The following is a 27,907-nucleotide window of genomic DNA, read 5'->3' as shown; positions in this document are numbered from 1 at the left end:
ACCTAACCTGCACACATTTGGACTGAGAGGGGAAACCGGAGCACCCGGAGGAAACCCACGCACACACGGGGAGAAAGTGCAGACTCCACACAAACAGTCACCCGAGGCTGGAATTGAACCCAGGACCCGGGCGCTGTAAGGCAGCAGTGCTAACCACTGTGCCATCGTGCTACCCGACACAGGTATCATTTAAGAAGGCTGGTGAAGAGAGAGAGCGAGGGCGAGGATTCTGGAGCCTCAGGGAAGGCACTGCAAAGAGTAGGACCGTAATGGCAGGAGGCCCTTCCACCGATGTCGGAGTGGAGTTGGGGATATGCCTGATAATTATATGGAAGGCCAGTCTTTGAGTTTTAAGTGGAAGGGGCAGAAGGCTGGTAATGCAGTGGTCATAACGCTGAGCAGTTGTGTCCAGGTGTGTCCCCGAGGTTGTGAGTCATAGCCATGATGTCAAGTTGTGGAGCTGAATTCAATCCATCCGGAAACTTGTGGGCTGGAGCCTGAAGCTGTTGCGAAAACCCGGTTGCTTCGGCAGACATCGTGCCAGCCACTACGAGTGACTCCAGACCCCAAACACAGAGGGGTGGGGGACGCAGGGGTGGGGAGGGGTTGCCTATTAATTTCTTCAGAGGTGGCCTCACAATCCACTGGGCTCCTCCAAAAAACATTCCAAAGCAGAAGGAACCTTACTCCATCACCACCCTCTGTGTTAGAAGCAATGGGTGATTAACACGCCGTGCGTCACATTCTGAATTGAGTCATAAAAGACATTGAAGCTGAGGAGTGCTACGCCAACAAGATGTATTATTTTACATGCAGTGCACTGAGGGATGTTTGCAGATGACCAAAGAAGTACCTTGCTTCTTTTTACGTAAGAGTCCTCCTCGTACACATCCCTGGAGAGCCCAAAATCGGAGATCTTCATCTTGCGTCCTTCTGCGACCAGAACGTTCCGCGCTGCCAGGTCACGATGGACAAGCTAGGAAGAAAACACTACGCTGAAAGCAGCTAAATAGATGGGACATGCCATGTTAAACCACGAGGCCACAATATCTAAGAGGTCTGGCTTCTTGATCTTGATGTAACTACACAGACAGTGAATTCTGTAGTGGCAGCTCTCTGTTGGGTGGAGGAACTCCATTTATAGCGCAGGTACCATCCCAATTGATGTTATAACTGCAGAGAAAAATCCCAGAATGGACCCCTGGCTCAAAAGGCCGTGGGCGGATTCTCTGCCAGCGGGATTCTCCGCTTCGCCGGCAGCGCACTCACGTCTGCGGATTTCCTGACGGCGTGGGGGTGGGGGGTGCCCACAATGGGAAACCCCATTGGCCGGCTGCCGGGATGGAGGATCCCGCTGCCGATGGGGGCGGGCCGCACCAGCAAATGGGTGCGGCAGGTCGGCGAATCCCATCCTGTATCTTTTACTTTGTTTATAAAACATGGAGGAACAGAATCCCAGGACCGCAATTAGTTTTAACAACAAGAAACAAAACTTATTAAACGTTAAAAGTTGGATTATTATACAATACTCATTTATTCCCCCCCCTTCATTTATCAAATACATACAGATTTAAAGATTAACATGGATTACAAAGTACATCTTAAGATACAACGGTCTCATTAACACAAAGTCCCTTTTAAGCACACAAGATGACTGCGATCAAATATACACACTCTGCTCTGAACTCAAGTTAGTCTCTGTGGATTTTTCCTCGGAATCCCTCCAGATGATGATCATATGAGGGTTTCCAAACTCCACTCCTAAACAAACACTTTAGAATCATCTCTCATAATAATGCCTTCCCTTAGCGGTTTGCATTCCGAAATCCAGTCCAGGTTTTACAAATGGCACTTTCAAACAAACCTTCCACTCCACTTTTAACTGAGAGTCCAGTCCAGGATTTCAAACCAACCCCTTTAGGATTTATTTGTCTTAAGTGCTGTGCAGGCTGTTCACAATTCCTTTAACTTTTGATTCCCAGACGGTATTAAAATAACATCACATGTTTCATCTACCTATGAGGTCTGCTGCCCTACTTTAAATTTAGTTCCTGCAATTGTCTACTTAACTCAGAACACTTTGTTTACTCTTCCTTGAATTCTTCTGAACAATACCTTGGTCTTTGTTCACTTAACTCCAGACTTCTTAGACAGTCTTTCTGTCCCAATTCCCTGGTTGTCTGGACTGTATCTTGTTCCTTAGGAAGCTTGCATCTTTGCAACTCCCTTGACCTGTCCAGCTTCTCCTGGCAGAGTTAAGAGCTGTTCACTCAAGGGGGGTTTCTCTGGGGGGGCATTTGAGCAAGAAAACACATGAATGATCCGGAAACTGACATGTACGGGAAGAATCCAATGTACAAAGTTCTGTATCTTATTGACTTGCCATGTTCATGTCTTGCCACGCGAGCTTTCTTTCTTTTCTTTGTTCCGGGGGGGGGGGGGGGGGGGGTTTGTTTGTATGGTGGAAAATATTGTTGAAAAATTCTTAATAAAAACATATTTTAAAAAAAAAGAGCTGTTCACTCCTCCCTGTCCTGGCTCCAACTGCCTTGGCTTCCAGTTAAAACGAAGAACAAAGGAAAGTCCTTGCCTCGGGGAAATGAACCCACGTTGCTAAGCAGCGGCCCTGCTACTACTATTTATTCTTCTCACCGTAGCCCTCTCTAAGCACAATAGAAACACAGATGGAACTTAACCCATCCCCACACAGACAAACACCTTTGTCCAGCATGAATCTATAAGATTTACCCTTCCATGCACAGAAAATTAGATTAAACCCACTTAAAATTCTACTTTATTTCTAATGCTTACGAAAAAATATAGAAATCCCATGAAATTACCTTCATGTTCCTAACACTGGTCATTCACAGGTTATACTGAGCTGCTTAGCAAGTGATATGCAGTTCACAACTGGACCAACTATATAAACAGTCGTCCAATTGATTTAGCTAGTGAGAAGCTTGTTTACTTCTTTCTTTGGAGAATAGCGTGATGCCTATTCAAGTTGAATTTTCAGTTTAGATGGGTGGGTCATGTTTCCTGATTGGATGATTACAGAAGCCCCTTCTTTGGGGAACTGTGTCAGGCAAAGAACATCACGGTGGTCAGTACAAAGGATAGAAAGATACCCTCAAAAAGAGGGACCACCTCTCTCAGGAGAACTCTGCAGCCAACCAGCTCATGTGGAGGCAAGCACTGAAACACATTACGCAAGGGCCACCTGCACCAAACTCACAATGCCCGACATACCAGGAGGAAGGCGGTAAGCGGCAGAGCGGCAGAGGTTCGCCCAAGCATCAACATGCGCTGCCAGGTCTGTGGATATCTGTGTCGATCCCACATCAGAAACCTCAGCCATGAGAGAGGGGCCCACGCGAGATGACACAATCACTTCCAGCTTGGAGATACTCAAACAGTGAGGAGCCTACCAAGAGCGTGATGCATTTGGAGGGCTTGGAGGCTGATTAACAATGAACACTCCTTCCAAGGACCTAAACATCTCCAGGTCAACTGATGCGGGGGGCGGTGTGAGTTAGCCCTCTACAGCGGCCTCCCACAACCCACATGATAAAATGATGACACTCACAGCGACTGAATGGAAATGTAGCAATGGGTGTCAATCCAGAACTCACAGTTCCGATCACTGCCTACCTGGATTGTCTGGAATGCCATTCGAACACTACACATTCTGACTCAGAAGGAGACATGCTAACCGCCTGGACCAGTGGAGAATGATTCGCAGCTAAGACTCAGGGATGAGTGCTCAGCTCATCTCGAAATGCCACGTGAGCTCCAGCCGCTCAACACCTTCAACAACAGACGTGTGTGTCAAAAAAAATAATAGATCACCTTCATTTCAGCCAGGTACTGCATTCCACGGGAGATCTGCCAGGCGAAGGAAATCAAGTCTCCCATGGTCAGAGCCCGCTCATCCGGATTATCCAGGTAACTGGAATTTCGATTGCCCTCACCCAGGTAACTGGGGCCGACTTTGCGACTTTCCCTCAGGAAACTCCTCAGAGATCCATATTTGGCGTATTCCACGATAAGATACAGAGGACCTGCCAAAGGAAGGTGCAGTCTTTAGCCAAAGAAGCTCTCTTTCGTTCTGTTCCATACATCACAACATATCATTGACCAATAACTGTCATAATATACACATCAGTATATGATGGTGCAGAGACACACACTGACTGACACACTGCAAGACCAATCAACACACACAACACAGCAGCCAATCACCAGTTAGGGCACGGTCACTATAAAGACCGAGGGCACTAGTTTTCCCGCTCATTCGGGATGCAGCCTCTGAGACAGACAGAGCCCGCAGTCAGTAGCACAAACATCCACCATGAGCCAGCAGTATAGGCTGGTCAGGTTAGGCATAGGTCTTCAGTCAATCTAACATAGTGTCGACCCACAGTGCAAGTATGTTTAACAACTTTTAGTTAAATAAAATAGAGTTGTACTATTACAAGTGTTGGTAGCCTGTCTATGTTACTGCTAAGGTAAACGCAGTCTCCACAGATCCAGAGTACCCAACACATCAATAACATCATTCCGTTCTGGCCAGCGAAAAGGGTGAGACAGCCAGGATGGATTTAATCGCATCGGGAACTGGCGCTGTTTAGACTGAAAGATTGAACAGGCCAGGGCTATTTTCTTTGGAAAAGCAAAGGTTGAGGGAACGATCTAACAGAGATCTTTAAAATGATGCGGCATGGTGGCACAGTGGTTAGCACTGCTGCCTCACATCGACAGGGGCCCGGGTTCGATTCCGGCCTCAGGTGACTGTCTGTGCGGAGTCTGCACGTTCTCACCTTTTGTGCGTGTTTGTTTCTTCCGGGTGCTCCAGTTTCCTCCCACAGTCCAAAGATGTGCAGTTTAGGTGGATTGGCCATGATAAATTGCCTCTTAGTGTCCAAAGATGTGCAATTTAGGTGGGGTTATTGGGATAGGGCAGGGAAATGGGCGTAGGAAGGGTGCTCTTTCAGAGGGTCAGTGTGGACTCGATGGGCTGAATGGCCTCCTTCTGAACTGTAGGAATTCTATGATTCTATGCACATATTTGATGGGGCAGACAGAGGGAAAATATTCCTGCTTTTTGGGCGCGTCCAAAACTCAGATTCATAAACACAGGTCAGTCACTAATAAATCCATTGGGGAATTCAGGAGAAATGTCATTACCAAGAGAGTGGTTAGAATATGAAGCTCACTACTGCTGAGATGAATAATGTGGAGGGAATTAAGACAAAAGCAGATGAATACATGAGAGAGAGGGAAATTGGTTATGCTGATAAAGTGAGATGAAGGGGGGGCGGATGGAGATTTGTACGAAGTATAAACACCAGCATTGACTATAAGTTCCGATGAAACGCTAACTCTGTTTTTCTCTCCACCCATGTTGCCCGACCTGCAGAATATTTCTCGCATTTTAATGCTTTTATTTCAGATTTCCAGCATCTGCAGTATTTTGCTTGCGACATAGGTCATTTGGGCCAAACATCCTTTTCGGGACAATAAATTCCATGTAACTCCAGTCTTCCTCAAAACATGGCACTGGATTTAATTCCATCTGGACCTAGTACAGTACGCTCTCCAATTTCCACCAAACACAGAATGGGTTAACCCCGACAGGGCTGAGCACTGCTCCCTGTATCCAGGAAAAATGGCACTGGGATCACTCGCTGGGTATCTTGCCTCAGTTTCCCATAAAACCTTTCAGTTTCAAACTGAATTCAAACTGAGAAAAATCTGGGAATTAAGTTCAGTTTGCTTCTGTGTGGTTCCCATCTCCCTCCTGCACCACCCACAGAGTGAATGTGTTCACTTTGTTGTAATCTGCCTTTAAGGCATTGAAGCATGGCATCACTAGAAAGGAACTGTGTCATGCGATCCAGTCTAGTTTTGGTCTGAAGCTGCGCAGAGTGCACAGCTCTTCTGCTGATGTCTTCGAGCTCTACGTCCGTGTTCACACGGGCCTAGAATTAATAAATGAACCCACTCAACCCCTCTGTGAGTGATTGGTGATTTGTATATCATCACAGCTGGACACATTTAGTTCTGGGAGGTGGGCCCCCGTAATTGCTGGAAAATCGAGACATCTCCATTCATCTCATTGTCGCATTTGTGTGTCAAACAGGCAATCCTGGTTCTAGACAGGCAATCCTGGCTCTGTCCTGGCTCAGTCTTGACCAGTTGCTAACTGGCAGATGAATCCACATCTGCTAGAAACCCACTAGAAATGATGGTGAAGGAAGCTCAACATATTTTAGAGTCCTTTGGAAACTGGACTTAACAAGGGACAGGGAAAGGGTCCAGCTCCTAATCAGAGGGCATTGAATGAGAGGAAGGAACTCACTCGCTTTGAGAATTCACATTTCATCTATTACTATTGATTCCAACCCTTGTACACAGCTGTAAATTGCTATTAGCCCACTTACTTTGACCTGCTGATATGGTGCAGTTTTATCAATATTGAAAGAAAAAGCAAGATTTATTACAGGGTTGATGGTTAGACATCTGTAAGACAGCAATAGGTTCTGAGAGGTTATTCCATTTCCGATTTCCCTGGGTAGATAAATTATTTTTTGTGTAATTGGGAGGTTAAACTACCGGTTTCTGAGTCTCTGCTACTGCAGCCTTCAGTACCTGCCAAAGGAGTGACTGGCCGACTTCTTTCCCTGAAAACATAGCTGATGTGTTGGGTGTTCTGGATCCGTAGAACACATACAGGTCACCAACACTTGAAATAGTGCAACACTATTTTATTGAATCATTAACTGTTTAAACATACTCTAACTGTGGGTTAACACGATACTAGCTTTAACTAAAGACCTTTGCCTTGTCCTAACCAGTCAATGCACTCAGCTCATGGTGAATGTCTGTGCTGCAGGCTGTGAGCTCTGTGCTCCTAGCTAGCTGCAACTCGAATGAGCGGGAACTCTGATGTCCCCTGTCTTTATAGTGCGTGTGCTCTCACTGGTGATTGGCTGCGGTGTTGTGTATGTTGATTGGTCCCACTGTGTGTCCATCAGTGTGTGTCTGCATCATGATATACTGGTGTATATTATGACATCCCCCCCTTTTATTTAAAAAATGTACCTGCGTGGCAATAAATAGTGTATGGTGAATGTCCCTGACTACGTGTGTGCGAAATATTTACAGGACTATGTACATGAGAACGAAGCTATTTTCATGGGAAGGTGCCTGGTGCAAAAAAACAGTATGTCACAAGAATAACGAGATGAACACTATATACAAACCACGTAAACGATTAAACGGAAGAACAGGACAAATCAGAAAATCCGTAAGTCCACAAAGTTCACAAATTAAGTCTCTGAGGTGGGCGACAAATTCTGGTTGACCGCCGCAAGGGTGGGTCGGGAGCCGCCGGCTGAGGAGCGGGCTGGACTGCGTCAGAGTGAGGAGGATGCAGAGTGACCGGGATCTCTGCATATTCCAGGGCAGGGTCAGCAGGAGGGCGAGGCGACAGTGGAGGATCACGTAGCGAGCGCGGAACGAGACGAAGGGCTCGTCGAATGCGGCGCAGAATGGAGCCATCCGGTAGATGAACCAGGAACAAGCGGGGGCCCTGTCACCTGCTGAAGGACCACAGCGGTTGCAGACCAGCCACCATCCGGAAGATGGATGCGGACGTTGTCATCTGGAGCCAGAGCAGGGAGATCAGCTGCACGGGAGTCATGAGCCGCCTTGTGCTGTGCACGAGACAGCTGCATCCGTCGAAGGACCGGAACGTGGTCGAGGTCCGGGACATGAATGGACGGCACCGTCGTCCTCAGGGTGCGACCCATGAGCAGCTGGGCTGGTGACAGGCCAGTGGACAGTGGGGCGGAGCGATAGGCCAGCAAGCCGAGGTAGAAATCGGACCCAGCATCGGCAGCCTTGCAGAGGAGCCGTTTGACTATGTGGACACCCTTCTCCGCTTTGCCGTTGGATTGGGGGTACAGGGGACTGGATGTCACATGTGCAAAATTGTACCGCCTGGCAAAGTTGGACCATTCCTGGATTGCGAAGCAAGGGCCATTGTCCAACATCACCGTGAGTGGGATGCCGTGTCGAGCAAAGGTGTCCTTACAGGCACAGATGACTGCAGACGATGTGATGTTGTGCAACCGTATCACCTCCGGGTAATTTGAAAAGTAGTCCACAATCAGGACATAGTCCCTGCCCAGCGCGTGGAACAGGTCGATGCCCACCTTGGTCCAAGGTGACGTGACCAGTTCATGGGGCTGCAGGGTCTCACGTGGTTGGGCCGGCTGGAAGCGCTGACAAGTGGGGCAGTTGAGCACTGTGTTGGCTATGTCGTCATTAATGCCGGGCCAGTATACTGCCTCTCGGGCCCATCGGCGGCACTTTTCCACGCCAAGATGGCCCTCGTGTAGCTGTTCCAGGACGAGCTGGCGCATGTTATGCGGGTTGACAATCCGGTCCAGTTTCAGGAGAACCCCGTCTACTACTGCCAGATCATCTCTGACGTTATAGAACTGAGGGCATTGGCCCTTGAGCCACCCGTCTGTTACGTGACGCATGACACGCTGTAGCAAAGGGTCAGCCGCCGTCTCGTGGCGAATTTGGATGAGGCGTTCATCGTGGCAGGTAGATTGGAGGCCACGAAGGCCACATGGGCGTCAACCTGGCAGACGAATCCCGCTGGGTCACACGGAGTGTTGACTGCCCTGGAGAGAGCGTCGGCAATGATGAGGTCTTTGCCTGGGGTGTATACCAGCTGGAAGTCGTATCGCCGGAGCTTGAGAAGAATACGCTGGAGGCGAGGTGTCATGTCGTTCAAGTCTTTCTGTATTATATTGACCAGCGGGCGATGGTCGGTCTCGACGGTGAATTGAGGAAGTCCGTACACATAATCGTGAAACCTAACCACACCGGTCAGAAGGCCCAGGCACTCCTTTTCTATCTGCGCGTAGCGCTGTTCCGTGGGGGTCATGGCGCGTGACGCATATGCAACGAGGGCCCATGATGAGGCCTCATCACGTTGCAGGAGTACTGCCCCAATGCCGGTTGGCTGGCATCGGTCGAAATTTTGGTCTCTTTTGCTGGATCAATGAAAGCTAAGACCGTGGTGAGTTTGGTTTTGAGTTCACTCCATTCGCGCTCGTGGGTAGGGAGCCATTGGAAGTCTGTCGGCTTCCTGACCAGGTTCCTGAGAGCCGTGGTATGAGAGGCGAGGTTAGGGATGAACTTCCCTAAAAAGGTGACCATGCCCAGAAATCGGAGGACCGCCTTCTTGTCCTCTGGCGTTTTCATGGCTGTGATAGCAGCCACCTTGTCCGCATCCGGCCGCACACCCAACTGGGAGATGTGATCCCCGAGGAACTTGAGTTCCGTCTGACCAAAAGAGCATTTGGCCCTGTTGAGGCGTGCTCCCGTATGCGTTTGAACACGCGCTGGAGGCGACTGACATGCTCCTGCGGGGTGGTGGACCAAATGATTATGTCGTCGTTGTGGTGCTGGTCGATGATGGCGTCGAGTTGCGCCCTGAAGTCGTGTCCTGAAAGACAGACGTGTCATCAGGAGAGAGAGAGCGAACTCTCTGAACTAGGTTCAACAGCTTGCACTTGCATGCCTGTGTGCCAAGCAGGGAGTCATTCGAGGAGCCCACGATTTCAAAAGGAAGGATGGCTTTGCGTGACCTGTGCGTCACTTCAAGTTGGCACGAGCCGCTAGCAGGAATGACATTGCCATTATAATCCAATAGCTGGCAGGCTGATGGAAGGATGGCTGGTTTGACACGAAGGCTTTGGAAGTCAGACCACGCCATGAGATTGGCGGAGGCACCAGTGTCCAGGCGGAATCGTATTTGGGACCGGTTGACCGTCAGGGTGGCACACCACTCATCGTCTGGATCGATGCTGTATACCGACAGCGGCTGGTGTCTTTGCTTCGGGGACAGCCTGTTTTTTGTCACAACACCGACTCGGAAAGGCGCCTTCGGGTCCTCGGTGTCACTGCTGTGTGGGAGGTCCGCATCGGACTCGGTGACCGTGGGTTGAATTGCCCGGACATTCCTGCGAAGCTGGCTGAAGCGATGTGAATTGGCAGGCTGAGCTGCTCGGCAGAAGGCAGCATAGTGGCCAAGTCTGCTACATCGTAGGCATTGTCGAGATTTGGCAGGGCATTGCCGTTTTAAATGGGCGGAGCCACAGTTGCCGCACGTCATAGCGTCAGCATGTTCGCTGCGCCACCACGCATGCGCGGTGCGGTCGTGCGTGGTGCGCACCTGCGTATTGCTTTCTTCGACGTCGCCGTCCCCTCGTTCAGTGCGCACAAGCGCGGGGGTCCGCGAAAAGCACACGAAATGGCCGCCCTCATCCAGGCTGAGGCCCTGGAGTTGCTCAATCACTTGAACCTGTTCCGCCTCGTGGGGACCGCGCTGCGCCGTTTCAGCCGCTTGGATGTGGGAATACCGACTCGTGGCGTTTTCGTGTAAGACACAGGTCTCGATGGCGGTTGCTAGGGTGAGCTGCTTTACTTTGAGGAGCTGCTGTCGTAGGGGGTCCGACTGAACACCGAAAACAATCTGGTCGCGTATCATGGAGTCGGAGGTGGGCCCGTAGCTGCAAGACTGCGCAAGGATGCGGGGGTGCGTGAGAAAGGATTGGAAAGGTTCATCCTTACCCTGCCAACGCTGCTGGAACACGTAGCATTCGAAACTTTCATTCACCTCTACGCTGCAGTGAGTGTCAAACTTGAGGAGGACCGTCTTGAACTTTGTTTTGTCTTCATCATCCGCAAAGGTGAGAGAGTTGAAAATGTGGACGGCATGTTCCCCGGCCATGGAGAGGAGGAGAGCAATCTTCCTGGTATCCGAGGCGCCCTCCCAGTCCGTGGCTTCGAGGAAGAGCTGGAAACGCTGTTTGAAAATCTTCCAGTTGGCCCCGAGGTTGCCGGCGATGCGGAGCGGCGGCGGCGGGCTGATGTCGTCCATGTTGCAGGATGACGGAATGCTGGCGGAAGGCAGATCACTTGCAGGTAGGTGTAAGAAGTGCTAATATCCCACCACTCCTGGTATCATGTTGTGTTGGGTGTTCTAGATCCGTGGAACACTTGAAATAGTGCAACACTATTTTATTGAATCACTAACTGTTTAACACACTCTGACTGTGGGTTAACACGATACTAGCTTTAACTAAAGACCTTTGCCTTGTCCTAACCAGTCGATGCACTCAGCACATGGTGAATGTCTGTGTTGCAGGCTGTGAGCTCTGTGCTCCTAGCTAGCTGCAACTCGAATGAGCGGGAACTCTGATGCCCCCTGTCTATATAGTGCGTGTGCTCTAACTGGTGATTGGCTGCGGTGTTGTGTGTGTTGATTGGTCCCACTATGTGTCCATCAGTGTGTGTCTGCACCATGATATACTGGTGTATCAAGGACGTGCTACTAAATAAGAGTACATTGTCCTGTGTTGCTATCAATGTATATGCTGTTTTTTGCATTTTGTTGCCAAACAAAGGACTCTGTCCTACAGCAGGTAACATGTTGACTTTGTGAAGGACACAATCGACTTTACGGAGTCAATGGAGCTCTCAGAGGCAGTGTTAAAGTGAAACTGAAACCAGAGAAAGGTCACATGACCCAGCTCTTGAATGAAACAGACAGGGTTTGGACTAACAGTCTCAGCGAGACTACCAGGGAGACAACGGCCTTACTCTCTCTTCTTCTGAAACCTCTCTCATCAAAGTTTGTGATTTGAAAACATACCAGAAGATTGCAATGCTGCAAACCGAGAGCTCTTAAAGGAGGATTCCAAGTCCACACTACCGACTCCCAGAGAAAAGAGAATCAACCAACCATGATTGCAGGATAACTACTCCAGTGAGGGAGCCCAGAACAAGCAGCTGCTGTGGACAGTGACACTTCATCTGGACAGTCCGGGAATCATTCTTTTCTCTGACTTTACTTCTTACTTGGCGACGTTTTAATATCTGATACTTTGTAAAATTTTATTTCTTTTTGTGCATGCATTGGAGGGGGGAGGGTGTTGTTTGTGTGTGTGTGTGTGTGTTCGTTCGCCTAAGTGGTAAGTTGGATACATTTGTGCATTTTAAACCTTTTCTGTTCATGGTTTCTGCACCCAGTAAGTTTCAGCAATAAAACTAACGCTTTACTGGTTAATTTCAGGAATCTGGCTTATTTCTTGCACTGAGGTGTCCACAGTTAAGTATATATATGGAATTGGCAATATCGCCTCCCTTTTAAATTCAAACTCCTGTTATAACCAACCCAAGAGTCGGAGAAAGAGAGGAGACAGTTCATCCCTCTTAACATGGTCATCGTTTCGACCCCTTGTTATCACTAGTTCCACATTCTAACCACTCTCTGGTTAAAGAAGTTTATCTTTTGGATGAATCAGTGGCTAACTTACACTTATGGGCCCTACGGTACTAGTCTCACCCACAACATCCCTGCATCTAATCCACCCCAGCCGTTACGTTAAATGGGTCGACACGTTCATTGAGATGATGGGACAATAGTAATGAAATGTGGCGGTTAAATTAGGTTGTGGCGACCATCCCCCTGTGTCGTTTGTTCTCTTACCATCCTGGCAGCAGGCTCCGTACAGTTTAATAATGTGAGGATGGCTGACTTGCTTCAGCAGGTTGAATTCAGATAAGAGGTCCCGCAGCTCACTCTGAGACGCATTTTCTGTCGGACACACAAACTGAGAGTCAATTCAAGTTAGGCAGAGCCACCATCAGAACTCGCTTCTCGTAGGAAACACACACAGCAACTTGCACTTGTACGAAAAACATCTGGGGCAAAATTCTCCGTAATCGGCACGATGTCCGCCGACCGGCGCCAAAAACGGCGCAAATCAGTCGGGCATCGCGCCGCCCCAAAGGTGCGGAATCCTCCGCAGCTTGAGGGGCCGAGCCCTAACTTTGCTGCCCCACCAGCTGGCGCGGAAATGACATTGCCGGGCAACGCATGCGCGGGAGCATCAGCGGCCTCTCACGGCATCCCCACGTATACGCAGTGGAGGGGATCTCTTCCGCCTCCGCCATGGTGGAGACCGTGGCGAAGGCGGAAGGGAAAGAGTGCCCCCACGGCACAGGCCCGCCCGTGGATTGGTGGACCCCGATCGCGGGCCAGGCCACCGTGGCCCCCCCCCCCCCCCCCGGGGTCAGATGGCCCGGCGCCCCCCCAGGACCCCGGAGCCAGCCTGCGCCGCCTTGTCCCGCCGGTAAGAGAGGTGGTTTAATCCACGCCGGCGGGACAGGCATTCTAGCAGTGGGACTTCGGCCCATCCGGGCCGGAGAATCGACGGGAGGGGGCCCGCCAACCGGCGCGATTCCCGCCCCCGCCGAATCTCCGGTGCCAGAGAATTCGGCGGGGGGTTGGAGAATCTCGCCCCTGAAGTAGGCTTCACAGAGGCCTACATACAAAAAGTAAGCAGAGGCAGGATATTTTGGGAATGGAACGTTCTACCAATCTTCTCTCCTTCTCCCCCCCCCCCCCCTCCCAAACCACCTCTTTTTTTCCCCTCTCCCTCCAGCCTGGAAGTTCGGAGTGTTGGGGCAATTTGATTCCTCAGTGATGCTCTGATGTAACCAAGGCAGAAGGAAATTGGAACAAACTTTACCAGTCATCATGTTGGGGAGGTGGGGTTGAGGAGGGGGGGGGGCAGCCTGGGGGAGAGGAATGGGAAGGGAGGTGTGGGGGGACCGGTAAAATGGTGGACAACTGCATGTGGACCTCTCCTCAACATCTCTTCCGACATCGGCCAAAGGGACGGCTGAATCGCCGATTGCCTGTCCGCTGCACAGAGACGGGTTAAGAGGGGTTCGCAGAAACTGCCCCCCACCCACCGCAGCCAATTCGAAAGCCACCTGCGTTAATATTGTTGCTGCTGTAGGTGAGTGAGTGCAGGATTGGGGTCCACTTTTCACCTTGACCCGACCCGAGGTAAAATTCAGCCCTCAGTTTATCTAACCCACTGGAATTTAATTCGAGAGGGGATGAGGAAAATATAGTTTTACCAAGCAAGGTGGAATGATCAGCATTGCCTGGTGGGATCAGATTCAACTGCAAATGTCGAACGAAAGTTAGATCTATATAGTTGCAGCGTAGAACATTTGCAGGGCTATGGGGAAGGAGCAGGACAAAGACCTAGCATAGGCACGATGGGCCAAATGGCTTCCTTCTCTACTGTATCAATTTATGGTTCCCAAGACACTTGACCTGCTGGGCTTACACAGAAACATCATTTTGATGTATACACTGAGAGTTTAGGCTGCTCCTGTTCAGGATGCAACGCTCCCAGACATGTGGGAGGTAAGGAATTAGGGCCTTTAACAAAGTCAGTGGGACAGCGTCCTGTGTATCCTTTGTCTATGTAAGTGTTTAGAAAAGGTCAGGAAATGATCCTCAGGCATTGCTCCAAAGAGACAGGCAGTCGGGGGATTGGCCCTCCCCAATTTCTTGCTTTACTATTGGCCAATATTCAGAAGATATTGTTGTGGTTTAGTGATCCCAGATCCATATGGGGACAAAGCATGCTCCTGTATTACCTCTAGTCTCTGGGCAATAGTTACTGCACTGTTGCCTTTTTCACCTGTTAAATTTTCATTGACTCCAATGGTGGTCGCCTCCCTGAGAATTTGGAAGCAGTTTAGGCAGCATTTCGGACTCCTTTCTTTGTCTTCGCTGGTCCCCATTCATAATAATCACCATTTCCTACCAGCTGGTTTGGATTCGACATTTATGGCTTGGGAGGGGAAGGGTCTGGAGAGGTTTGGAGTCTGATTGGTGGAGGAGATGTTTGCTAGTTTTAAAGAGTTAGCTGGAAATTTCCAACTGCCGGGTTCCAGTCTTTTTAGGTATTTTCAAATTTGCGATTTGTCATGCAAAGCTTTCCCCTCCTTTCCCTTGGCGCCACTCTCTTCCCTGTTGAAGAAGATTCTGTCTCTAGGCCAGACAGGGGGTCTATTTTGGACATATATGGCCATTTCCCTTTAACGGATTCTGCTCCATTGAGTAGTGTGAGGGCGAAATGGGAGGGTGAATTGGAACGCATTCTTAATGGTGAGCCGCGGAATGAGACCCTTCATAGGGTCAACTCCATGTCTTTATGTGCCCAGCTGAGGCTGATTCAATTGAAGTTTTGCATAGGACGCACTTGACCAGGGCTACGATGTGTACTTTCCCCCTGGGGTTGAGGATACGTGTGAGCACTGTTCACGTGGGCCAGAGAACCGTACACATATGTTCTGGTCCTGACCCAAGTTGGATTCTGGGCCTCTTTCTTTAACACCATGGCGGAGATACTGTGTCGATCTGGACCCATGTCCGCTGGTGGCCATATTTGGGGTGTGAGATTCACCGGTGGTTCAGTCTGGCGTGAAGGAGGATGTCCTCGCCTTTGCCTCGTTGAGTGGAGAATTCGGCTTAGGCGGGGGTCTCCTACATTGCCCAGTGCCTCAGCTTGGCTGGGTGACTCCATGTCACTTCTGCACATGGAGAAGGTCAAGTTCACTATCAGAGGGTCGGTGGAGAAGTTCTACTCAAGATGGCTACCATTAATTTCCTTTTTTAAAGAGTTAGCCACTGTCAGCTGCTCGTGGGGTTAAGTTAATTTTTCTGTTAAAGTTAATTAGGTGTTGTGTTTTTGGTTTTTTTCTTTTCTATTGTTTGATTGTTTTGGGTTGTTTTGATTAATATGAAACATTTTCAATAAACCAAAGTGCGGCTATCGCAAGCTACTGAGACCAACACACTGTACCAACTGTCCGTTCAGCCTCTGGGACCAGTAAACCTTCCCCAATTGTTGTGGGCTGTATGCTGTTTCTGTCTAATTACTGCATCACACCTAAACGGGTGCTTCTTCAATAAACTATCTCTAAATTACTTATGAAAAGTAGGCTGTTTATCTTAGATATCTGTGGCCCCTGAATCCAAAATTTTACAGGGCAAGATTCCAAATAAGGATGAAGATCCGAAATTGGTGTTTGGAGTTGTTCTGCCAATAAGGTTATCTAGATGTGGGGCCTTTTCTTAAATCTTGACCATTGTGGTCAGCTTGTAAGGATATTACTTCGTGTTGTCTCCGGATTTGGTGAGGTTTTACCGTGATCTTCTTGTCTTACCTTTTTGTGGCTTTCCTTCTTCTACCACAGAGCCAAGATCCTCGGTTTGGTTTAACTGGAAACAATTTGTTCAGGACTATTTACAAAGACCTCAGGGTAAGCACATGGTTTTCAAGACACAGACTATGAAATGAAAATTATTCTGCGCCTCTCAGAATCTCTTGGTCATCTGACTGCTGATGTCGCAGTCACATCATCAATATCATCAGGGTCTCATTAACACAACTGTTAACCTATTACTACACCTATTAACAACACCTATTAACCTATTGCTCTACAGCTGTTACAATACGTGCTCGTCACCGTTCAACTTTGAAGATATTGAGCCTTACCCTTTAACATTTTGACTGCCACAGTGGTATAGCCTGCTTTTCCTTTGAGCCTGAACGCTGTAGCCTTCACAACCTTCCCAAATTCTCCTTCCCCAAGGGTCTTACCAAGGACCAGGTTCTTCCTTGGGAATTCCCACTTCGGATCCTCCTGTTAGGAAGAAAGGAGACAAATATGGAAACGATGGTTTGTCTACAACTGGCTGTGTTTACACAGATTGTGTCCCTGCCTTTGAGCCAGAGCTCCAGATCGGAGTTCCACTCCAGGGATCCATGGTCAAGGATTGTGCGTTCAGCAGGAGGCTGAACAGATTGATTGTCAGCCTGCAAATGTTTCCAACACATCTGACAGCAGTGAGAGCTGGTGGAGAGATTCCTGGTCATCCACGTAATGGAAAGGACGTTGGAGCCTCTACCATCACTATCCACAACTCCAGGCTACAACACGCATGTAAAAGTGGCACAGCAACTCCGATCTGCCACACACCACCACGGAGATCAGGCTCTGGATTTGGATTCATGGATCGCAGGTCAATAGTAATAACATGTGACCCCCCCCCTCTCATATCATTTTTCTATTGTTATGTCGAATTGACTGAAGTGTTGGTATCACGGGTAAGTGTGCTGTAGTCCCCCATTTTCTTTCCCACCTCCTCTGCTCTTTAGACCTTGACCAGTAGTAAAGCTGCTGCATTTGTCGGATTTCACGGCAACAGATAATGGATCTCTGCCGAGGCTGGAACAGGCTAAAGTCACGGAACTCAAATTTCTGGGTGCAGCAAAAAAAAAAGAACTACACTTAAGAGTTGCTGCACAGAAGACGCTGACCTGCGACACAGGAGCAGACAAGAGGGCAAGGAAGTTGAAACGGCCTAAACAGCATCCAATGCTTCATGTTTTCGTGGACTAACAAGAGTTATTTCTGCGGAAGATATTTTTAAAATGAGTGAACAAGACTAGTGAACCTAACACCCGCCCAGTCAGATTGGGGTGAGTTTGGACCCAAACACCCACTTTACACCTCTCACCCGGCACTTTTACACTGCATTGATTTGGATGTTAGGGGGTTTGCCAGCACAGTCGTCAAGCTTTAGGACCGGTAAGTCAGAGGCCTGGACTAATGATGCAGGGACGCGAGTTCAAATCCCACCGCAGCAGTGGGGCGGTTTAAATTCAATTCATTAAATGGAATCTGTGATTTTAAAAGCCAGCATTAGTCATGGTGACCAGCGAACTAACAGATTGTTGAAGAAATCCATCTGATTCCTTGATGCTCTTCAGAGAAGGAAAGCTGCCGTGTTTACCCAGTCTGACACAGCTACACGAGATTTCAGACTCACAGCAACGTGCTTTACCGAAGCAGCTCAGCAAGCCAGCCAACGCCACCTTCTCAAGGTCAATTAATGGTGAGCAACGGCATAAAAGAATAAAAATAAACACCCTCTATTCCTATTGAGCAGCTTGCTTTAAAAGGTGGGCTGCTATGTTAGTGAGCCAACCAGTAGAGGCATACACAGGCATTTGAAGACCTCATGGACACTCTAAGCCCCACAGATCCCAACTTGGAAACTAATGAGCAAAGATCAAAATTCATACATTAAGCAGTAGTTGTAATATTTGGACAAGAGATGAGGAGAAAATTCTTCTCTCAGAGGGAAGCGAATCTGTGGAATTGTTTACAACAGAGAGCTAAAGAGGCTGGGCCGTTAAGGATGAGATATATTTTTAATCAGTAGGGGAATCAAGGGTTAAGGGTATAAGGCGGGAAAGTGGAGTCGAGGATTATCACGTTAAGATCAGACATGATCTGATTGAATGGCAGAGCGTATTTGATGGGCCAAACGGTCTACTTCTGCTCCAACGTCTGACTGTCTCACACAGCCAGTTCTTAGAAGACCACACTAAAAACGGCACTCACCGGGATCTTGAACGAATCCACTGCCACTTGATTTTCCATGGAATCCAAGGAAGGTCTTCGGATATTATTGGAGGAGTAGCTGATGGGATAAGCCTGAGCAGGCCTCCTGAAAGTCATTTCAGCCGAGGCTATGGGCGGTTTGGGAGTGTTTTTGTGGTATCGGTGAATGAAGTAGGAAGAGAGCAGCACAGACAGAATGAATGACAGCAGCACTGCGGCCGCAATGATGGTTTTACACAGATCATCGCAAACCAGCTCTGCGAATGAAACAGAACAGAAAACACTGTAACATTCCCATCAGCAGAAACCCATGTCAATTACTTTATCTTGGCTCAGTCGGGAGGTGGGCAACATTTTGTTGATACATTATATTTTCCTCCCCAGTCTTCCAATTATCCAACCCATGAGGGAACTTGTTCTATCTCTCGATGGCACAGTGGCTAACACTGCTGCCTCACGGCGCCAGGGGCCCGGGTTCAATTCCGGCCTCGGGTCACTGTCTGTGTGGAGTTTACACGTTCTCCCACCGTGTCTGCCTGGGTTTCCTCTGGGTGCTCCAGTTTCCTCCCACAGTCCCAAAGATGTGCAGGTTATGTGAACTGGCCGTGCTAAGTTGCCCCTTAGTGTCCAAAAGGTTTGGTGGGGGTTATTGGGTTTCGGAGATAGGGCGGAAGTGTGGACTTAAGTAGGGAGCTCTTTCCAAGGGCCGGTACAGACTCCTTCTGCACCGTAAATTCTATGATTCTGCCAAAGATTGATGTAAAATTGCCTAAGACAAATGGATCGCTCCCTCAGTGCCTTTCTGAGGGAACACTGCATTGTTGGAGGTGCCGTTCGTCAATGCAGGTGTTAAACAGTAGATCTTTTTGTCTCAGATTCTCCTCAACGAAAGATCAATATTATTGATTGGAATGGGTCGTTACTGTGTTAGACTATGTGGCAGGATAGCATGAAGCATTGATGGGTAATCTAGGGAATTTTTATCTATGTTCTGGCCATACCCCCATAAACAAAGGCTCCTGATTCAGATGAAGACAAAAGCAAGAAAGAGCAGGGAATCTGACAGGGATGCACCCGGAGATGACACATATTGGAAAATATGGGTGCAGCATGCCCAGAACTTTCCAACCCCTTGATTCTTAGAAAATACGCCTGCCATAACTGCATCTGTAAAACACCAAGAGAATGATTCTATCCATAAACCTACCAACAATGTCATCCTTCTGGCATACGCATTTATTATCAGAATAGCAGACACAAGTTCCGAAACCTCCTTTAATTCCTCCCAGCTCTCCAGGTTCAAATCCACCGACGACCTTGTCCCATTCTAAATCAAATAGATTGAACAGAACATGTGAGATAGGCGGATCTCTTCGCTGGAATCCCTCTGCCCAGTCAACCTGGCTTCTCTTGTTAAAGAAAATGGCCAGTCCCAGGGGACTCAGGCTTAGGGGCGGGATTTACTGGGCAATCCCGCCACTGTTATGTGGTGGCGGGAGGGGGTGGGATCTTCTTGCCCCGCCCTTGTCAACTGGGTTCCCTGTTGAATGCACCCCTCGCCGCCGGGAAACCTGTAGCGGGGGTGAGCTGCGGGCAGGAACGGAAGATCCCACCGGCATGAACAGTTGGAAATTTCCGGTCTTAGGATGGGATTTTCCAGGCCCGCCAGTCGTTGGGATTGTCCAGCTCAGCTTAAGGTCAGTGGGCCGCTGAATGATCTGCGGCGAGTCCAGCCATGTCAGGACTGGAAAACCCCAGCCTTCATATCCTGGATTGGAAAGTTTTCTATTCCAACCAACCCGCTGTACGGCTGAGGGAGGCGAGGCAGGAGTGGAATTTGTCTGGACTAGGTGGATTGAGTTAAAAAGACATCTTTGAGTCTTAATCACAGCCTAACTGGTGAGACACCTTTGTAAGTAGCACTGTCAAGGAATAAGATTGTCTTAATAATAATATTTGAAATTCATTAACAGTCAGTCCGTCAATGTTCTGTCTCTAAGATCAGGGTTGTTACACTGTTTAAGACACTTTGCGTGATTCTACTGCCCATGAACCTGCTGTGCCTACCCTGCTGTGTCCTTTTAGGCAAGAGCGTCGAATTTCTCCACCTTCATAAAGCAAACACATCCAGAAGTCAGAAAAATTAGCTTTCTTCCTCTTTCTGATCATGAGTTTTTGTAAGCAGGAAATTGCGAGGGTGGCAGATTGTTCCAGCCGGCGTGTATCAGACTCGCCTCTGGGCCTGGCTGTTCTCTCTGCCACCCATGCTGGTGAGCTGAGCTTTATCAGGGCAGGGGTGGTTGTGCTTACATACCGATGCAATCTTGAGGACACGTACTCTTCCTCTTCTCCACAACATCGCAATATCCATCAGGGCAGCTGGAGAGGTCCGGGGAGCAGGTCGAGTAGTTTTTTGATATACCTGCAGGTAGAATGTCAATGTTCGAAGTGACTAATCCATTGATAAGCCAGGCACTGCATCTGCAGTGCACAGTGATGTAGAACTACATGGTGAACATCCCACATAGATTACACAATGGGGTCATTCGACAAAGCATTTACAGCACAGAAAAAGGCCATTCAGCCCAAAGGCTCCATGCTAGCATTCATACTCCACGCGACTCCTCCCATCCTTCTTCATCTAACCTATCAATTTTATTCTTTTATTCCTTCCTCCCTCTTGTGCTTATCCAGCTTCTCCTTAAATACGTTAATGTTATTCACCGCGACAACCCCTGTGGCAGCAAGTTCCACATTCTCCCCACTCTCTGTTCAAAGTGGTTTCTCCTGAATGACCTATTGGATTTATTAAGGGGCTATCTTATATTTTTTAATTAATTTACAGGAGATGGGCGACGTTGGCCAGGCCAGCACTTATTGCGCATCCCTAATTGCCTTTGTTCAGAGGGTATGCAAGAGTTGACCTAATTGTTGTGGATCTGGAGTCACATGTAGGCCAGACCAAGTGAGCGTGGCAGATTTCCTTCCCTAAAGGACCTTAGTGAACCAGATGGTTGTTTTTTTCTACAAACATCAACAATGGATTCATGGTCACCGTATGACCCCCAGTTCTGGTATCCAGCAAGTGGAACCATCTCTACATCAATTCCACCAAAGCCTCGATAATATTAAAGACCTCTATCAGATCATCCCTCAGTTGTCTCCTGAGAAAAGCGCCCCAGCCTCGTCCAACCTTACCTGACAGGTGTAACCTCTCATTGCTGGCGTAATTATAGTAAATCTGTTTTGCACCTTCTCCGGTACCTCTATAGCCATTTTGTAATATGGAGACCAGAACTGTTCATAGTATTCCAGATGTGGTCTAGCCAAGGGTCAAATCAAATGTAACATTGGCCAGGATTCTCCGTTGCAAATCTTCCCCGCTACCACTGCTAAAGAGGACAGAGAATTTGGCGAATCTCCCACTCACTGCAGCGGTCCCGGAGAACCTCGCTGCCGTGAACGGACAGAGACTTCCCCCATAATCGCTGCTCTTCAATTCTATCTTACTGGGAATATGGGGCTGGTTTTTCCGGTCCCACGGACCCCTGTTTTGTCAGCGGCATGCCAATCCTTGACAGCAGAATTCCATACTCCTGCCGCTTGACAACGGGATTGCCCATTGAAACCACCCTACGCCACCGGGAATCCCACAGACCAGGATGCACTGCCAGCGGGAACAGGGAATTCCAATGTCCAGAGAATTCCGGCTATGGTTTGATGCAACTGAGCACCTTGCTAGGCTGCAACAATGAACTGGATGGTCAACAATATTGGTGTGGGACTGGAGTCACTTTTAAGGCAAATTGGGTAAACATTGCAGATGTACGTCCGAAAGAAACAATTGTGGACCAGCTAGGTTTTTACAACCGATTCATTCTCACTTTTATGGATACTAGTTTTTTTTTTAAATTTCAAGATCTTTTCAAACTGAACTCAAACTCCCAAGAAGGATTTGAACTCTTGTTCTCGGGATTATTCGTCCAGTCTTTCAGATTACTGAATAAATTTACATAACCACTGATGCATGATCAGTTACTGCAAAGACGAGGTTAAAGCATAACTGAAGGCTTTAATAGACTAGAACTGTTCCCCAGCAGCTCAGGTACAGAATGAGGGCTGCTGGGACGGCACCAACTCTTATACCCCGCCTATCTGGGCGGAGCTACATACTATACAGCCAATGGTAAACCCCCAGGTTTGACCAATGGAACTTCAGCCTCTCGAGTGTTGCAATACCTCATAATACCACATTCACCCCCTGTTAAAAAAGAGTCCGGCGGGAGTGGTGGCCAGTGGCTACTACTGTATTCCTGTATTCAACATGGTATGATCAGATATGGAGGTACCGTGATACCTCCACCGTGATACCTCCTTACAGTGTTTAGAGGATATTTACTGTCATGGCAGATATATACAGTGAGTGTTTATTATTAACAGTTACAGATCGGTTTAAGATGAAGCAATCAGTCGGTCAGGTGCCCTGGGCGTCCTCTGGGATTGTCTGGGCCTCGGTGGTGATTCCGGTGGGGGTCCAGGCTTCTGCAACTCCGGGAGCGTGGCTTCAGCCTCCATGACAGCTTTGTCAGCCCTAGATGGCGCTGGTGGGGAGAGCGGTTGACCTGGGAGAGGGGGCGCCTGTAGGGGGCGTCGGTGGGTGGGAGGGCCCAGGCAGGAGCGGCGGGAGGACTGACCCTCCTGTGAGGTGCTGCGGAGGGGGGGGGGGGGGGGGAGAGGTTGTTGGGGTACGCGTAGGGTTCCGGCGGGCGGCAGGTCCCGTAGGGAGACCGTATCTTGTCGGCCGTCAGGGAACGCCACGTAGGCGTACTGGGCTTAGCGTGCAGCAGATGGACCCTCTCCACCAACGGGTCCGACTTGTGCGTCCGCACGTGTTTTCGGAGCAGGATGGGTCCGGGTGTCGCTAGCCAGGGCGGGAGCGCGGTCTCGGAGGAGGACTTCCTGGGGAAGACAAGGAGACGTTCATGAGGTGTCTGATTGATGGTCGTACAGAGCAATGACCGGATGGAGTGGAGGGCTTCCTGGAGGACTTTGGTGGAATTGATGTAGAGATGGCGGTTTGCACTCTGCGCAGATTTGGCAGTCCCTGCTGGCTGTCCTGACACTTCGATAGGAGTAGGGCAGATTACGGGTGGAAAAAGCGAATGACCCCGGGGTGGCAGAGGTCCTCGTGGAGGGCTCGGAGGCAGTCTACTTGTGCGGTGGCACATGTGCCGCGGGACAGGGCATCAGGAGGCTCGTTTAGCTTTACGGGACGATACAAGATCTCGTAGTTGTAGGTGGAGAGTTCTATCCTCCACCGCAAGATCTTGTCATTTTTTATCTTGCCCCGCTGTGCATTATCGAACATGAAGGTCACCGACCGTTGGTCAGTAAGGAGAGTGAATCTCCTGCCGGCCAGGTAGTGCCTCCAGTGTCGCACAGCTTCTACTATGGCCTGGGCCTCCTTTTCGACTGAGGAGTGGCGGATTTCGGAAGCATGGAGGGTACGGGAGAAGAAGGCCACGGGTCTGCTCGCTTGGTTGAGGGTGGCGGCCAGAGCTACGTCAGACGCGTCGCTCTCGACCTGGAAGGGGAGGGACTCGTCGATGGCGTGCATCGTGGCCTTTGCAATGTCTGCTTTGATGCGGCTGAAGGCCTGGCGGGATCCATCGACAGGGGGAAGGTTGTGGACTGGATCAGAGGACGGGCTTTGTCTGCATAGTTATGGACCCACTGGGCGTAGTAACTAAAAAACACGAGGCAGCGCTTCAGGGCCTTGGGGCAGTGAGGGAGGGGGAACTCCATGAGGGGGCACATGTGGTCAGGGTGGGGACCTATAACTCGTTGCAGGAGTTCTACCGCGCGTTACTGGTGCTGGGCAGAAGCTGTGGCTGCCCGCAAGTTTCGGCGAGCGACCACACGGAACTCCTAATCCGGGATGCCTTTGTAGCAGGTTTGAGCTCCTCAGAGATCCGCCGGCGTCTTTTAGAGAAAGACACCCTGGGAGGATTTCGCAGGCCAGATGGTGGGGGATGAATGTAATGCGACATGAATCCCAGGTCCGGGTTGAGGCCGCACTCATGTGTGCGGAACTTGGCTATAAGCTTCTGCTCGGCGATTCTGCGCTGTCGCGCGTCCTGAAGGCCGCCTTGGAGAACGCCTACCCGGAGATCAGAGGCTGAATGCCCTTGACTGCTGAAGTGTTCCCCGACTGGAAGGGAACATTCCTGCCTGGTGATTGTCGCACGATGTCCGTTCATTCGTTGTCGCAGCGTCTGCATGGTCTCGCCAATGTACCACGCTTCGGGACATCCTTTCCTGCAGCGTATGAGGTAGACAACATTGGCCGAGTCCTGCCAACTGTCCTGGCTTGACACAATTCGCACCTCTTTAACCTGGGGTTACCCCATCTCTGGATCTGTAAAGATTTAATCACCTGCTAATGCTCGCATTCCAAGCATTGTCTGGCATCTTTGAATCTGTCTATATATATATGTTTCTGGAACATACCTCTTCATTCACCTGAGGAAGGAGCAGCGCTCCGAAAGCTAGTGACATCGAAACAAATCTGTTGGACTTTAACCTGGTGTTGTAAAACTTCTTACTGTGCTCACCCCAGTCCAACGCCGGCATCTCCACACCTGTGGTTGGAGGGGGAGAACGTGTAAGTAGGTGAATGAGATGCTAATCAAGTGACCTGGGATGGAAGAGAAAATGCTGGAAAATCTCAGCAGGTCTGGCACCATCTGTAGGGAGGGAAAAGAGCTAACGTTTCGAGCCCGATGACTCTTTGACAAAGCGACCTGGTGTTGAGCTTCTTGAGTCTTGTTGGACACACATGCACCCAGGCCAACAGATAATATTCCATCACAGCTCCTTGTGCTTTGTAGATGGTGGGCCGGCTTTGGGGAGCCAGGAGATGAGTTACTCGCCTCAGAATTCTCAGTCTCCGACCTGTTATTATAGCCACAGTATTTATATGGTAGGTCCAGTTCAGTTCAGTCGATTGCTACAACGTGAACAAGCAATGCCATTTAAAGATAACAGATGGCTACCCATAAGACATAGGAGCAGAACTAGGCCATTCGGCCCATCGAGTCTGCCATTCGATCATGGCTGATATGTTCCTCATCTCCATTCTCCTGCCTTCTCCCCATAACCCCCGATCCCCCTATTAATCAAGAAATGCCCTTATTAATCAAGAACACCAGATTTGTGCTTGAGATGCTGTTACCCACAGGGCTACAGAGCAAGAGCTGGATGGTGGAATTAGACAGAATAGTTCATTCTTAGAACATAAGATCTAGGAGCAGGAGTGGACAATTTAGCCTCTCGAGCCTGCTCCACTGTTCAATACAATCATGGCTGACCTCATCATGGCCTCAATGTCTCCGTAACCCTCCAACCCATTACCAATTAAAAATCTGTCCAACTCCTCCTTAAACGTACTCATTGTCCCAGCATCCACCACGCTCTGGGGTAGGGAATTCCACAGGTTCACAACCGTTTGGGAGAAGTAGTTTCTCCTCATTTCGGTTTTGAATTCACTACCCTTTTATCCTGAGACTATGGCCTCTCATTCTAGAATGCCCCACAAGAGGAAGCATCTGCTCCACATCTACTTTGTCCATACCTTTTATCTTCTTCTAAACCTCTCACTCTTCTAAACTCTACAGAGTATCGGCCTAAACTGTTCAATCTCTCCTCATACCCCTCATCTCTGGAATCAATCGAGTGAACCTCCTCTGAACTGCCTCCAATGCCACTACATCTTTCCTCAAATACTACAGGTGCGGTCTCTCCAATGCCTTGCGCAGTTGCAGCAACACGTCCTTGCCTGTCTACTCTATTTAGCTATAAATGCCAACATTCCATTCACTTTCCTTATTACCTGCTGTACCTGCGCGCTAGTTTTCTTCTTTAGATCATTCAAGTGAATGGTAAGATCCCGAAACACGATTTGAAAAATGATCAGAGAGCACACAAGATTCTGAAGGGGCTCGATAGTGCAGACGCTGGGAGATTGTTTTGTCGTGTCGCGGAATCTAAAACACGGGTTGCACAGTCTCAGGATAAAGAGCCGATCACCTGGGACTGAGATGAGGAGAGATAATTTCACTCAAAGGGTTGTGATTCTGTGGAATTCTCTACCCCAGAAGCTTGTGGATGCTCCATTGTTGAATGCATTCATACATACATTGATACACAGAAGATAGGAGCAGGAGGAGGCCTTTTGGCCCTTCGAGCCTGCTCCACCATTCATACAGAACATACATACAGAACATACAGTGCAGAAGGAGGCCATTCGGCCTATCGAGTCTGCACCGACCCGCTTAAGCCCTCACTTCCACCCTATCCCCATAACCCAATAACCCCTCCTAACCTTTTGGACAGCAAGGGCAATTTAGCATGGCCAATCCACCTAACCTGCGCGTCTTTGGACTGTGGGCGGAAACCGGAGCACCCGGAGGAAACCCACGCAGACACGGGGAGAACGTGCAGACTCAACACAGACAGTGACCCAGCGAGGAATCGAACCTGGGACCCTGGCAGTATGAAGCCACAGTGCTAGTCACTTGTGTTACCGTGCTGCCATCACGATCATGGCTGATCATCCAATTCAATAACCCAATCCTGCTTTCTCCCCATAGCCTTTGATCCCATTCTCCCCAAGTGCTATATCCAGCCGCCTCTTGAATATATTCAAAGTTTTAGCATCAACTACTTCCTGTGGTAATGAATTCCACAGGCTCACCACTCTTTGTGTGAAGAAGTGTCTCCTTATCTCTGTCCGAAATGGTTTACCCTGAATCCTCAGGCTATGACCCTGGTTCTGGACACACCCATCATTGGGAACATCTTCCCTGCATCTACCCTGTCTGGTCCTGTTAGAATTTTATAATTCTCTATGAGATCCCTCCTCATTCTTCTGAACTTCAGCGAGAACAATCCCAACCTAGTCAATCTCTCCTCTTATGACAGTCCCGCCATCCCTGGAATCAGTCTGGTAAACCTTCGCTGCACTCCCTCGAGAGCAAGAACATCCTTCCTCAGCGAAGGAGACCAAAACTGCCACAATACTCCAGGTGTGGCCTCACCAAGGCCCTGTACAATTGCAGCAACACATCCCTGCTTCTGTACTCAAAACCTCTCGCAATGAAGGCCAACATACCATTAGCCTTCTTTACCGCCTGCTGCACCTGCATGCTTACCTTCAGTGAATGGTGCACAAGGACACCCCGGTCCCGCTGCACACTTCCCTCGCCCAATTTACAACCATACAGGTAGTAATCTGCCTTCCTGTTTTTGCTTCCAAAGTAAATAACCTTACAATTATCCAAATTGTACTGCGTGGCTGGGATGGATAGATTTCTGGTCTTTCAAAGAATGAAGGGACACGAGGAGTGGGCGGGAAGATGGGAGTTGAGAATTCGGTCATGTTTGACTGGATTGGCAGAGCATGCTCAATGGCCCTCGTGATCTATTCCTGCACCGACCTCCGCTGTTCTTGTCCTCGCAGAGTCCTCCCTCCACC

The 27,907-nt window shown here is 49.2% G+C and overlaps 1 protein-coding gene across 2 annotated transcripts in view; it reads right to left on the bottom strand.

The window, feature by feature from the left end:
- ret (ret proto-oncogene receptor tyrosine kinase) overlaps nucleotides 1-27,907 on the bottom strand; it is a 111,707-nt gene that overhangs the window by 13,362 nt on the left and 70,438 nt on the right. For both annotated transcript variants that reach the window (XM_072491486.1, XM_072491487.1), the window contains 7 exons: nucleotides 20,687-20,794; nucleotides 19,580-19,699; nucleotides 18,373-18,629; nucleotides 16,458-16,605; nucleotides 12,578-12,685; nucleotides 3,850-4,061; nucleotides 854-976 (listed from right to left, as the gene is read on the bottom strand). In XM_072491486.1, the coding sequence (XP_072347587.1) occupies nucleotides 854-976; nucleotides 3,850-4,061; nucleotides 12,578-12,685; nucleotides 16,458-16,605; nucleotides 18,373-18,629; nucleotides 19,580-19,699; nucleotides 20,687-20,794 (1,076 nt within the window). The remainder of the gene's footprint in view (nucleotides 1-853; nucleotides 977-3,849; nucleotides 4,062-12,577; nucleotides 12,686-16,457; nucleotides 16,606-18,372; nucleotides 18,630-19,579; nucleotides 19,700-20,686; nucleotides 20,795-27,907) is intronic.

Source organism: Scyliorhinus torazame, chromosome 28, assembly GCF_047496885.1.
Source record: "Scyliorhinus torazame isolate Kashiwa2021f chromosome 28, sScyTor2.1, whole genome shotgun sequence".
NCBI classification, from domain to species: domain Eukaryota; kingdom Metazoa; phylum Chordata; class Chondrichthyes; order Carcharhiniformes; family Scyliorhinidae; genus Scyliorhinus; species Scyliorhinus torazame.
The sequence above is the reverse complement of the archived record's forward strand: the minus strand, read 5'-3'. Positions and strand labels throughout refer to the sequence as shown.